At 40.7% G+C, this 13,935-nt stretch overlaps 1 protein-coding gene across 1 annotated transcript; it reads right to left on the bottom strand.

Annotated features, from left to right (window-relative positions):
• Window positions 1-10,056: 10,056 nt before the first annotated feature.
• On the bottom strand, window positions 10,057-10,722 carry LOC107880301 (uncharacterized). The gene has a single exon (XM_089044641.1). The coding sequence runs from the start codon at window positions 10,720-10,722 to the stop codon at window positions 10,057-10,059; it is 666 nt and encodes a 221-aa protein (XP_088900767.1).
• Between the last annotated feature and the right edge of the window lie 3,213 nt (window positions 10,723-13,935).

Below are 13,935 nucleotides of genomic sequence, written 5' to 3'. Positions count from 1 at the left end.
TGGGGGTTAACTTTGGCCTTCTTGCTATCATCCAAGGGTTTGAGACCCAGTTGTTGTGCCCATGAAGGGGTTAATCAAACAGCAGATTCAACAAACCAGCGAACAGGTAATCTCGCATTTCATTAAGAACATAAACGATTTTGATAAAAAATCTGAGCTCAATAACTCACTTTCCTTTTTACTATTCCAGTTGCCATTGTTATTGAAGAAAACCTAAACTCCAACTTATTTTTGGTGGTGAGAATTCTTCATTCTCTTAAACCCCTTGGCTGGCCCCAAGCCAAGCTTGTGGCTCTTGCCATTCTATTTATTTATTATTTGACTATTGCTATTATAAATAACAATATCTTTGTTTTGGCTAGGCCTTTGGGTTTCCACTTGACTTGGTTTGGAATTGAGACCACTTGGCTTAGCTTGAATTTGGTGACCACATCCAAACATTGCCCCCTTGATTCCTTGGCCTTCAATTGGTGAAAGGGTAAGTGAATCAAAATTCTCACAACTTTTAGTTTTCTCCGAATGTTTCAACTTCATGCTTCACTGTAGCAATTTATGGTGTTTGAGTTAAATTGATATTTAAGGAGATACCCTAATCAATTCTCGAGAGACCTTTGAACTTCATACCCGTTAGAAAACCTAGGCATTATAAATACCAATTTGGCTCCAAACATTTCTCCATACTCAAAACTCCATTGCCATTGCTCTTAGAAAACTTTCTCCCACCAAACCTAAACTTTGCTTCCAAGATTCAATGCTTGATAGGCCAAAGAACCATTCAAATTACCACCAAATCCGTTATTTTGCGAGTTTTCAAGTATGTTGAACTCTTTTCCGGTTGATATTGTTGTGATTTTGATGAATGGTGGCCATTGGAAGCTCATTTTTTAAACTTTTGAAAGTTTGAATGTTCTTCATGTTCTTGGCAAATTTTTGCTTTTTTGCCACTATATTTTTCCTAATTCAAACAATATTTGTGTTTGTAGGATGGATCCAAAGTTTAAGTCCATCATCTCTCACTTGGCCAAGTTGAAGAAGGTCATGGCTGAAAGTGAACAACAACCTAAGGAATCCTACGCCATCAAATTACAAGGTGATGTACCAAGATACGTTCTTGGCCCTTTCTACCCACTTCAACCTCCAGATGAAGTGGTGAGGATTTGGGCCGAACAAAGTGATGATCCTCCGCCTTACCATGGAGTTCGATTGGAATCAACTTGGGAAGCTCTTCGACCTTTCAAAGGTTGGCCATGCAAAACTTCTGAGGTTGACTATGTGGCTAAGAAGAAGTCCAAAGCTAGGAAACCCAACCCAGAGGCCGACGTTGATCCTAAGAAAAGTTGGTATGATTGGTACAAAGCTTTGGAACCAAAACTGAAGACTTCTTGGCAAAAAAAATGGGATCTATGATGTCTTGGCTCTTTGCACCTCCGGGGACTTTCCTTGTGATTGCTCACTCATCATTGCAGGCTTATGTTTTTGGTCATCCTCCGTTAACTGCATGAGATTACGATTTGGGATGATGACCCCCACTCTTACTTGATCTGGCCTCTATCGCCGGCCTTCGTCCGCACGGTGTGATTTATTCAACGGCCGACCTTCCGGGACCCCTTTTGAAGCCGGACTATGACAAGCCCAACAAGAATTTCAACAACTGGATCAAGACCCACTTTGGCTACACCAGGTCATCCGCTGGAGCTCCGATAGGTTCAACAAATGGTGTATCTTACACAGAGCATGTAGCCTTTCTTCAAGTGTGGCTATGCAAATTCTTGACTTGCTCAAAATCCAGCCAAGTCGCCAAGGAAGTCCAACCTTTGGCTGAATCTCTTGCAGATGGCCAAGCAGTGGCCTTGGGTCCCATATTGCCTACCTTTACAGATGCCTTCATGATATTGTTTTGCCTAAACCCATGTCATGCAACCCTTCAGGCCCGATTTGGTTTTTCAGCTATGGCTCCAAGTTTACTTCTCGGAATTGGGTCCAGCCAACGTCACATTCCGGGGTGACTCACTTCTAGGAAAATCAATTGCTAGCCTCCCCTTGCCTAAACACCATGTCGAGGACTGCTTTTGATTTTTCTATAGATATTCACAGAGGTCACCTAGTGACTTATCCATGCGCTTCGATCATCGTTACCCAGATTATTTGGCCTTGGACCTTGCCAGCATCCCCACACTGGAGACCAAGGAAGAACGACGAGAACTTTAGGCAAGTATCTTAATCAGTCGAGATCTTCCTTATGGCCTTGCATTGAACAAAAGGAACCATTACCCTTGTGGCTACGAGGTTTACTATCCTACTGTCGTTGGTTGTCAGATGGATTTTATTCAAGGTGTTCCATCTCCCATGGTTGACTCCCACAACTATTTTTCCTCATGGAGAGTATCTTTTAAGAAAGCAAGCTAGGTGAATTCCGTGGTGAACTTTAATCATGAGCTGGTCAAAGTTTTTAACTTTCAGACCCGCGACCCCAAATTTGGCTTCACCGAATCATTCAAGGCTTGGTAGGGGAAAATATCAGCCACTTGGTTTTCCCAACCTTCTGAGGTCCATATGGAGAGGATCTTCCGGGGTTGCGCTTGCTCTTCCACTTATTACAATTTTAAGCAAGGTAAACTTTTAGTCATCGCTTTATATTTTATATGCTAGTCTTATTAGTCTTCCCACATCTTCACCTCTTATAGCCACAAAAGAGGCGAGTGTCGACTCTAGTCATAGTCAGGGTGAGAAGAGGCCACTTCCCCCCACCCAAGGTAAGCCAACTTTTGTTGGACTTATGGCCATTTCCCATTTAATCTTGGATTTTTTAGAAGCTAATATTTCCGATGTTTTCTTCCAGATGTTGGGGAGGATCGTAACTCCACTAGCTACGATGTTGAGATTCCACCAGCCAATGACATCATCCTTGCTCGACCGAGAAAGATCCCAAGGAACCCATTGCCCCCAGGTATGATTCGGGTTTTTTTTTTTTAAATAATAATAAGACTTTGGCCTTATAGGCTCGAGTAGGATAGTAGAGCAACCCAATCCCACTCACTTGACCATGGCCACTCACTCAGCCGTTTCTTCTTCGGCCATTCCGATAAGTTTCATTTTCACTATATTTCCCACTTTATTCCTAGTATTTTCTTAACTTGTGGTTTAAATGTAGGAATTTCGAAATCTCATATTTGATACTGAAGTTGGTGGACAGACCGCTACTTCTGAGGCTGAAGTTAAGATAAGCTTCTTTGGCTCATCTCGGTCTAATTTCCATACTTAGATTTTTTATTTTTTATTTATTTATTTATTTATATAAATTTTGTTTGGCAAATTCAGATGGAGGTTATCGGTGTCAACCCTTCCACCAATCTAGATGTTGTCATGGCCGAGCCTCAACAAGTCACCCAGCCATCAGGAAATTGCGAGGTCGATCGCGGAGTCATTGATGGCCCGTCCCACATTCTAGATCATTAGGTAATCTTGGAATCTTAACTCCATCGAGGTTTTATATATGATAACTTGCCCCCGGTCCCATTATTAAACTTTGAACCATTTTAGGTAGTTTCTTTTAGTTTTGAGACCACCTCGGTTGATCCAACGACAGTTAGAGAGGAAGTTCAAATTTTTTCCATATCACTCCTCAGATCCCCAAGACCCAACCGTCCATTCCACAGATGTTCGAACTCTTCAGGTACTCCTACACACTTCATGATTTTTACATATTCCAAAGCTTTTCAAAAATTTACATTTCCTCAAAGCTTTTCAAAAATTTACATTTCCTCACTTTGGTGAATGTTGTGGATCATTAGACCATTTCGGCCAATCAGATGGCCAATGCTAGTGGTATACTTCCGGCCATCCCAGTCACACTAGCGATGAGCAGTCATCATAGATCCCTCAATCGTCACCAGATGTGTCCATACCTATTCTGACAGATCAGCAACTTGAGGTATATGTTGACATCTTGCTTTTCAATGTTTAAATATTATCCCAACTTATTTGATCTCATGCTAGGTTGGAGAACCTATTATGCCCGATCTCTCATCCGTTCAGGCATGTATAGCTGGAGCTTTAGTTAAGAGTGGCAGTGAGCAACCACTATCGACAGACCAAGATGACCTTATTCAATCACTTCTGGGCCATGTAAGCATCACTTATCAATCTATTTTATTCATTTTTCCATAATTTGGAACTTCTGATATTCATACAATCTAATTGGCAGGCCCCTGGCGACATCTTTGCTTATCTCGATCAGAGGGATGCTTCGCCACTACTGCGGAGGCTTCCACTCGTCATGCCACTTCTTCCACTGTGGCCGGGGTGCTTCCAGATCCTGTAGCTGAGGTCCTACTTCGATCCTACAAAGATCGAGATTGCATATCCTTGGCCGACTAGGATGAGAGAGACAAGGTTAAAGCCGTTATTGAGGCATTGGTGAACTCCGGCTATTTTCCTGACCAAACTACGATACGTACGATCATGCATCTCTTCAGAGAGGTGGCAAGATTGATTTCCCAGCATCCTTCCCTTTGAGATGAGCTAAGGGTAGGTGAAGCCTTAGAGCGGCAGATTGCTTTGACGAGTGCCATTATTAGGCAAAAGGTCGAGCTTGGCAGTAAGAAGCAGCATGAGGTTGAGAGTATTGATGAGTAGATCTGGCAACTTTAGGAAAGGAAGGCTGCCATTCTCGCCGAGGTCTCCAGGGATATTCGAAGTTATGGGCCTCTTGAGGCTCAGCTTCACCAGGACTCAGTTGTAGTTAAGTCATTTGAGGCGAGGAAGCTACCCATCACATCTGCCGTATCTGCTGGAGAGGCGTATGTAAGAGCTTCAGGACTGCACTTCGTAGCTTTGTTTCCTGATGTTTAGATATGTATTAGGCCATTAGTTGGCCTTTTTTTTTTTTGGTATCCAGCTAGACTTACCTTTTGTTGTCGTCATATATGATAGAGCTAGCTTTTGTTTAGTTCATTGGATATTTTGGTCATTACTTGGCCTATTTTGTAGAGAACTTATCTGAGATATCTATATATAGGATGTTGCTCTGGTTATTCTTTTTTTTTTTTTTTTTTTTTACTTTACTTCAAACATCTTATTCATGTAAAAACCTAACCCTACCAAACTCAAATGTTCTGGTAGATTACTTCTCCACCATCTCCCAAGCCGTAGGGTAATATTTCTTTAGAAATCGGTCATTGATTGGTGCATCATGGACTCACCCATTTCGATCACTCAGCTTATAGGCTCCTTTTCGTAAAATTTGGAGGATGAGGAATGGGCCTTCCCAAGTCGGAGACCACTTGCCAAACTTAGGATCCGTAGATCCAATCGGAAGGATGGTCTTCCACACCAAATCCCCAACTTTGAAACTTTTGGCATTAGTTCTTTTGGCGTATGCTCGGGCCACCGTTTCCTCTTGTGCCTTAAGCTTGTCCAAGGCATCTAACCTCACTTCGTCAAGATCATCCAACTCTTGCGCCATGGCTTGGTTGTACTCATCCTTACTCCACTTGCCATGACGGGCCACCCTCAATGATCTCACAGATATCTCGAGGGGAAGAACAGCATCATGACCATATGTGAGTGTGAATGGTGTCATTCCGATACCAGACCTTCGTGAGGTCCTATATGCCCATAGAGTATTAGAAATGAGGGAATGCCATTCTTTGGGATTATTCTCAATCATTTTTCCCAAAATTCCCTTTATAACTTTATTGCTGGCCTCAGCTTGGCCATTCGATTGAGGATTGTATGGAGTGGATTGAACCATTCTAACTCCCCAATTTCTTGCGGCTACTTAGACAGCCTCCCCATAAAAGTTGTTCCTCGATCAGTCATGATAGATTCGGGTAGGCCAAATCGGTGGATGATAGTCTTCTCGATGAATTCTAACACCTCGGCTTGAGTTACTTTCTTTAGCAGGACGGCCTCCACCCACTTCATGAAGAAGTCGGTGGCCACCAAGATGTACTTGTGGCCTTTGGATGACTCTGGGTGAATTTGACCGATCACATCCATTGCCCAACCTTTGAAAGGTCACGCCTTTATAATAGGATTCATAGGTTCAGCCGGAACATGTTGAACCAGACCATGCCTTTGACAATCTTGGCACCCCTTGGCATATTCGATAAAATCTTTGAGAATAGTTGGCCAATAATAGCCATGTCTCCTCAAAATCCATCTCATCTTGATGACGGCTTGATGAGCTCCGCATATGCCTTCATGGACTTCACTCATGGCTAGAAGTTGTTCTTTCTTGGCCAAACACTTCATGAGTAAGTCGTTAGAGCCTATGTGGAAGAGTATCTCATCCCTTATCACGTAATATCGAGCCCTCCCCCGAACTTGTTGGCTATGTGGCCTATTTGGGGCTTTCAGATATGATACGATTTCATGGCTCCAATCATCCGGCGTTACAGTTAGCACCATGACTTCCGGTGAAATCCCTTTTTCAAAAATGAAAGAAAGAGATCGTTTCTCTACCTTGAAAAGTTCTTCAGATAGCCCTTCGGAGATATGAACTCCTGAGGCTAGTTGGGCCATGACGTTGGCCTGAGAATTATGATCCCTTGGTAGGTGAGTAAGTATCACTTCATCCAAATCCTCGATCATTTGGCTGGCCAAAGCATGGTAGCCGAGAAAGGCTTGGTTGGTCACCTTGTAATCCCCAGATAGTTGTTTCAAAACCAACATTGAATCCCCAAAAATCACGACATTGTTTATTCCGAGTTCTCTCACGATCTCCAACCCGATGATCAAAGCCTCATACTCAGCCTGATTGTTGGACCAATCAAAGTCCAATTGGAATGAATAGCGAGTTTGGAAACCTTAGGGTGATTCTATGATGATGCCAACTCCACCCATGTTTGAAGTTTGTGATCTGTTGAAATAGAGATGCCACGGAAATAGACTCAACGTGTTGATCAAAAAATAGTCCATGTCTTCTATTTCGATGCAAGGGTGAGCGGCCATGAAATTAGCCAAAGCTTGCCCCTTGACGGCCAATTGTGGCACGTAACGAAAGGTAAACTCAGCCAAGGCCATCGTCCATTTTCCTATTCGACCTCTAATGATTGGCTGAGTAAGCATGTATTTTGTTAGATCAGTCTTGGCAATTGTATGAACCGTGGAAGGCAACATGTAGTGCCTTAATTTGGTCGCGGTGAAATATAAAGCCAAGCAAAGTTTTTCAATCAGTGAATATTTCCTTTCAATGGCCATTAGAATCCGGCTAAGGTACTACACCGCTTGCTCCTTCTTGTCATCGTTGTCTTGAGCCAAAAGCCTTCCGATGGAATTTTCTGAGGCCGAGATATAAAGCTTCAAAGGTCGTCCTAGTTTTGTTGGGATGAGCACAGGTGGTTTTGTCAGATATTCCTTAGTAGAATCGAAAGCCTTTTGGTGGAATTTATCCCATCTAAATTTCTCTTCATCTTTGAGTTTTAGCAAAGATGAGAAAGGTTCAACCTTCCCGGCTGAATTGGCTATAAACCTCCTAAGGAAATTTATTTGGCCTAGTAAGCTTGGCAACCCTTTCTTATTTTTTGAGGGTGGTGCATCAATGATGGCCTTAGCTTTGTTCTTGTCTATTCGATCCCCTTTTGGTGCACCAAGAATCCTAGGAAGTTTTCAGCTGAAACCCCGAAGGCACACTTCTTTGGATTCATCTTTAATTGATGTTTTCGTATTCTCTCGAAAGTCGACCGAAGATCAATTAAGTGACCTGGCCTTGACTCCGACTTCTGATATAACCATTATTTTGTATATTTTTATTATCTTTCTCCTATATTCTTGCCATGTTCTTGAGTGATTTTAGTCCATTTTTACTAATTTTTATGTTTTACTAGGTTTGAATAGTAAAGATGGAAAAGCAAGCAAAAGGAGCAATTTTGGGATTGAAATATAGTGTGAAATCCTAGGAGCAGAATGTGCTGTGCAGAACAGTCAACTTGACAGAATATACTGTACTTCCACATAGCAAACCAGATGTTGAGCCTTATATCGTTGGAAAGATACGGATGTTAGTTTATGTAGAATTTTACGGTTTGTGATTTGGACATGGGTGGAAAGAGTTGTGGCCGTTTTAGTACAGATAGTTCGGGCAGAATGTGTTCTGCGAGTTTTGCAAAATAATCCATTTGAAGTCCAATCCTTGGAGTTTAATTTATGTAAATTGCATTTGGAAAGTGTCTATAAGGATGTGGAGTTATTTTCTGAAGTCTGATCCTATATTTAGTAGGATTTTGGATGTCAACTCATCAAAGACAATTGAAGCCAAACTAAGAAAGCATAGTTACCAAGTCAAAAGAGGATTTGTTCCTTATTTAAAGAAGACCAGAAAATAGGGTTCTCTTATGCTGGAATTTGAAGGAGAGTAAAACAGTCGCTGCCATCATCAAGTTCTCAAGCATCGTCACAATCCATAAGTTTTATTTTATGTTTTCTAGTTTTCCAATTATGTTTTCTTTGAACATGAGTAACTTGGAAGATGAATTTGAGGCAGAACTCGCAATATAATTCAATTAGCTTCTTGTGATTAAGTGTGGTGAATTACATTATTGCTTGACGAAGAATAATGGTTTGCTTGGTTCTCTCATTTTCTAGAACATAATGAATTCAACTTGTTAAATTTATGCCTTAACCAGGATAGATTGTAGGATTGGATATATGATCTTTGTCTGAACTAGAAAAGAATCTTACACTTAAGGAAAACTATGGTCTGAGTGCCTGAAAAGGACTTAGATACGGGAATTATCATCTAAAGAATCAAAAGAATCTTTTGAATGCATTGAAATCTAAATTGGATTGCTTGTGGTTGATTCTGAAACCCTAGACCTTCATCATTGTTTTTCAACCTTAAAATTTAACCTTTTTATTCTCAATTGCTTTTATTAATTTCATTGTTTGTTTCATAAACTTTCACAACAACAATCTCTACAAATTTACTTGCGTATCAGTTAGATTTAATTTAGGTATTTGAATATTAGATTAATTTGGAATCCTTGTGGGAACGATACTTGGACTTGTCAAACGCTATACTACATCAATCTTGTGCACTTGCAAGGACAGACCAACTTCACAACTACATCATCGATGTAAACTTCCAAGTTTCGACCGATCATGTCGTGGAAGATAGCATTCATCGCTCGTTGATATGTGGCCCTAGCATTCTTGAGGCCGAATGGCATCACCACATACTCAAAGGTTCCAATAGAACCGGGACATTTAAAGGATGTCTTGTGGACATCCTCGGCTATGAAAATTTGATTATAGCCTGAGTGCCCATCCATGAAGAATAAGATCTCATGCTTGGCTGCCCCATCAACTATGAGGTCAACCATAGGCATAGGGTATTCATCTTTAAGAGTTGCAAGATTGAGATTACGAAAATCAACACAAATTCTTATTGCTCCCGTCTTTTTCTTTACAAGTACAATATTTGAAAGCCATTCTTCATACCTAGCTGGCCTAATAAATTTGGCTTTAACAAGCCTTACAATTTCTTCCTTAACATGTAATTCTACTTCAGTCGACATTCGATGAGGTGGCTGGTTGAAGGGCTTGAAATCCTCCGTTGTTGGTAAGCGATGCTGGACCAAGTCATGACTCAATCCAGGCATCTCTGTGTAATCCCAAGCAAAGCAATCCTTGAACTCGCTCAAAAGCTCTTCCATCTTGGTCCTAAGCTCCTGCTCCATTAGGCCACTAATGTAGATCGGCCGATGGTTGTCTTCCGTTCCTAGGTTGATCTCCAATAGCGGATCTTGGACTTTCACCTTTGAATCGTCCATCTCAGTTGGTGCCAACTCGACCTCCTCGAGTTCAAGTGCATCATCTTCAGGACCTTCGTAGAGGAATTCCACCAAATGAGCGGTGGACCCATGTTCGGCCACTCTCTCGGCCCAAAAACCATATAGCCGTCTCAAAGTGTCTTCCACTACGGCCCTCTTCTCTTCCTCAATGGTTGTATCACTCATTGAGAGAGAAGAAATCAGCCATCGTGGGGTGCTCACCATCTGCTTGGGCATCGTGTGGCCCCAAGTATATCAATTTTTGGGTCGAGACTCCCGTAGGTCAGCCGTTCTTATCTGACCCAGTGAAATAAAAAGGACTAAGATCATCCTCGTAGAATCTGGCCTCCACCGCATTGGCTGAAGCCATGAAAAGCCGTGAGTCGGCCTGAACTAGTTCCACACTCCCATCCTTATGCCAAAATTGTAGAGTCTGATGAAGCGAGGAAGGGACACACATACTTTCGTGGATCCAATCTCGGCCCAACAACGCACTAAAATGAGCCGTTGTTTCTACCACGAAGAAGGTTGTCACCCTGACCTTTCCTCCTACTCTAACTTGGAGTGGGATTATCCCCTTCGATCTTGTGATATCTCCCACAAAGCCACTGACCGTTGTCTCGGTAGGGATTAAATCGTCTGAACTCTTCTTCAATTTTTTCATCACTGAGGCTGGGAGGATGTTCACCATGGCTCCTATGTCGACTAGAACTTTGCTCACTAGAATCCCATCACAATGAGCACACACGTATAGAGGTTTAAGATGGGAAGTCATCTTCTTAGTGGGCATTTCGTAGCACACCTTCTCCGACATTTTCTTCTCTAAATTTGGCACCAAGATTTGAGAGTGAGCCATCTCTACGTTCAGGATTTCCCGAATCACTTTGATTTCCTTTGGTTCTCCCATCTGAACCATGGATTCGATTTCATCGAACACATCCCCATCCATGGAATTTGGTTGACCTTATTGAGCTTTGAAAAATAACGGAAGTGTGATGACCATGGCCTCAACTTCATCGAAGTCCCCAAACTTCACCTTGGCCTTGCCCACTTTTAGTTCATTTTCAAACTTGGCCATCTCTTCCTTGTGTTCTTTAGCAAGTTGCTCCATAACTTCTTCTGTAAGTTCTTCGAAATACTCCTCATCACTGTACTCTTCATCTTCCCCATAAAGTTCTTCATCGTCAGCCAAAATGCCTTCTAGATTTTCTGAAGCTTCTATGGCCTTAACATCGGCCATAGCCTTAGCCTTTTCTTCTGGCTTTGGCTTGTCTTCTCTCACTGGGGTTTACCCCTAACATTCCCGACCATTTCATGGTCATTCTCTTTTTTCTCATCGACCTTAGATGTGATACCACCTTGGTCGCTACTTGATTCTTGAGGACTAGAGGCTTGGCCTTCAACTGAACCTTCCTAGATTTCTCAACCTTTGATGGTCCGTCATCCAACCCCTTCGTTGGCCCACTGGATTTGGCCTTGGAGTTGTTTGCCTCAAACGCTCCACTCAAATGAGCCTCCAACTCCAAGATTGGCTCATCTAAGGTTGTCACCACAACTTGGTGACAAGCTCATATTTATATATATTTTACATCAAATTCACTTGTATTTTCTTAGTTAGTTCCTTATATTTTTGAGCTATTTACTTTGTTTTTGTGTTTTGTAGGATCTATCAAGCAAAGAAAAGAAAAATAGCACAAGTGGGATTTTAAGTCACAAATTCGTCAAAACTGCCTGTGCAGATGAGCTGACTTTGGAAGCAAGTTGCGAACAGCTCAGAATGAATTAGAGAACGTGTCATATATTGGAAAGCTACAGATGTCTATTCTCTGGAGCATTTCGTGGATTGTTCATATCATTTTTCTAGAAGAAGTGATGGTCGTTTTAACACTGAAAGGTTCACAAGAGGCTGAGCAGTTTGTAACTGCAATGAAAGCAATAAACCCAATAAACCTAACAGCCAAAACGGATGCAGCCAAGAACAAGCCAGCGGAAACCTATTCAAATATCTGAGGAAATGGAATTAAAGATGGGGATTAGGTGGGAGTAATTGGCTTAAAGGCCACCCAAAGAGTTACAATTGTTTTACCATTTTCTCTCACTTATTGTCATCAATAAATAGCTATTAGTGGGGGAAGTTTAGGGGGAGAGCGATCTTTGGAGAAAGAAAGAAAGAGGCAAGGCAGGAATGTTGGAGGAAGGAGGAAATCTTGGCATTCTCTTCTTTCGGTTTTACCTTCCCAAACTCATGTCTTTCTTTTGGTTTAATTTAAGAATAATGTGTAACTAAATTTTTAGTAGTTAGGGGCTGTTTTGAAGCCCCATATATGATTGCAAATGTGTTATGACATTTTGTTTCAATTTCTATCATGAAAGGATGAAAATTGCTTCACTACTTGTCTCGTTGATGAATTCTTTATGTGTTTTCTACGGATGCATACTTAGTAAGCATATTTAGGATTCTAATGCTATGAATATGTGTATGCCTGCCCTTGTTGAATGAGGACCTACATATGTTCTAGAGTAGTACTTGTTAGTTGCGATTAACATGTGAATCAATTTCTAGGATAAGTAAGACAACGCCAGTACTTACGATGCCTTATGATGACTCAAACTCTTTTCGTTCTTAATGATTTCTACTTGTTAAATCTTTGAACACGCCATTCTAGATTGCATGCTAGGGATTAAGTTAAGTTGTAAACGTCATTCTCTTAACATACTACATAAGAAAGAGTAATAGGTTGAGTTCTAACATTGAGCCAACTTGAGCATCTTCATCCGGAAATCAAAGGAATCTGATTGAAACATAACATGTTTGCATGACTATTTGGTGGTGGATAGCACTTCCCATAACTCATTTTCTTAATTGTGAAATATAATCTGTTCTTATAATTCAAAATCCGTTTCTGTCCTGTTGTTGTCCGATTTAATTTATATAGCAAATCAACTCTAAAAATCCCAAAAATTTGTGTGAGTGTAGCTCTACGTGTCTAGTATCTGTGCATAGAATTTCGTAGACTTTAGATAAGTGTAAGTAGGGATAATAATTATTTATTTTTCAGTGGCTGGTCAGTAGGGACAGCAGCCCAGTTTTCGTGACATTTCAAGTGGTTAGATAAGACAATCTTCTGCGGGAAAGACCCTTATTTTCATATGCTACAATTGACAAATCTTAGTGTTAATAAGGAAAATCAATAGAATATTTGTGTGCTACTTTGTGGTGTGCTACTTTGATGATTAGGACAAGATGCAACTAAAGGATGGACGAACGCACCCACAGGCAGTTCAAGAGGTCGCATACTGAGTCAAGTAGGAGCAAACAAACTAGGGATGCCAATGGGCCGGTTAGGGGCCGGGTATGGCAATACCATCCCTGCCCCCGCTCCCCATCCCTGTCCTCATCCCCACCCCAATCCCAGTTTAGGCTTTTCGGGGAATCCCGTTCCCATCCCCGTCGAGGAAGTGCCTCCCATACCCGCCCCAATCCCCGATTTTTAATAAAATATTTCTTGTTAAAATAATTTTCTAAAGCACAATCACATCATTGTGAAATTTTAAAAACAACCACCACAAGATATTTTTTGTTAAAATAATTACTCAACAAGGCAAAGGAGGACACAAAACTTGAAATAATTTCTTAATCCAAATCTTTAGAAACTTTTTCAGTAAGCACAATAAATTTATCTAGTCTTAAATTAGAAAACCAATCCTAAAGAAATATTAACAATATTCTGTCATCAAATAAAACTTCACAATTTCAATGAACTCTCCTATGCTTCATCATTCATAGCTTTAATAAAAAAATAAATAAAGAGATGTTCTCTGTTTCAATGGTAGACTCCTACAAAAAAATAATAATAATAATAATTAATAAGATAAAGACATTACAATTATTTAAAAGAAAATGAGAAACTGGCAAATATAAGAAAAATCCATTAAAAAAAATAAAGAGAGCTATTAAATATAAGAATGTTGTCTCATCCTCATTATTATCAACTTCTTCATCTTGAACGGTGACTCTTCTAGCCTCGCTCTCATTAGAGCTTGAAGCTAAAATAAATAAATAAATAAATAAATAATCAGAAAACAGTAATAAAATGTTTTACTAAATATGAAAAATATAACCACAAAAAAAAATTTCAATACCTCTTATCTCACTCCATAA

The sequence above is a fragment of the Prunus mume genome, linkage group LG2 (assembly GCF_029339155.1).
Source record: "Prunus mume cultivar Tortuosa linkage group LG2, ASM2933915v1, whole genome shotgun sequence".
Taxonomy (NCBI): Eukaryota; Viridiplantae; Streptophyta; class Magnoliopsida; order Rosales; family Rosaceae; genus Prunus; species Prunus mume.
The sequence above is the reverse complement of the archived record's forward strand: the minus strand, read 5'-3'. Positions and strand labels throughout refer to the sequence as shown.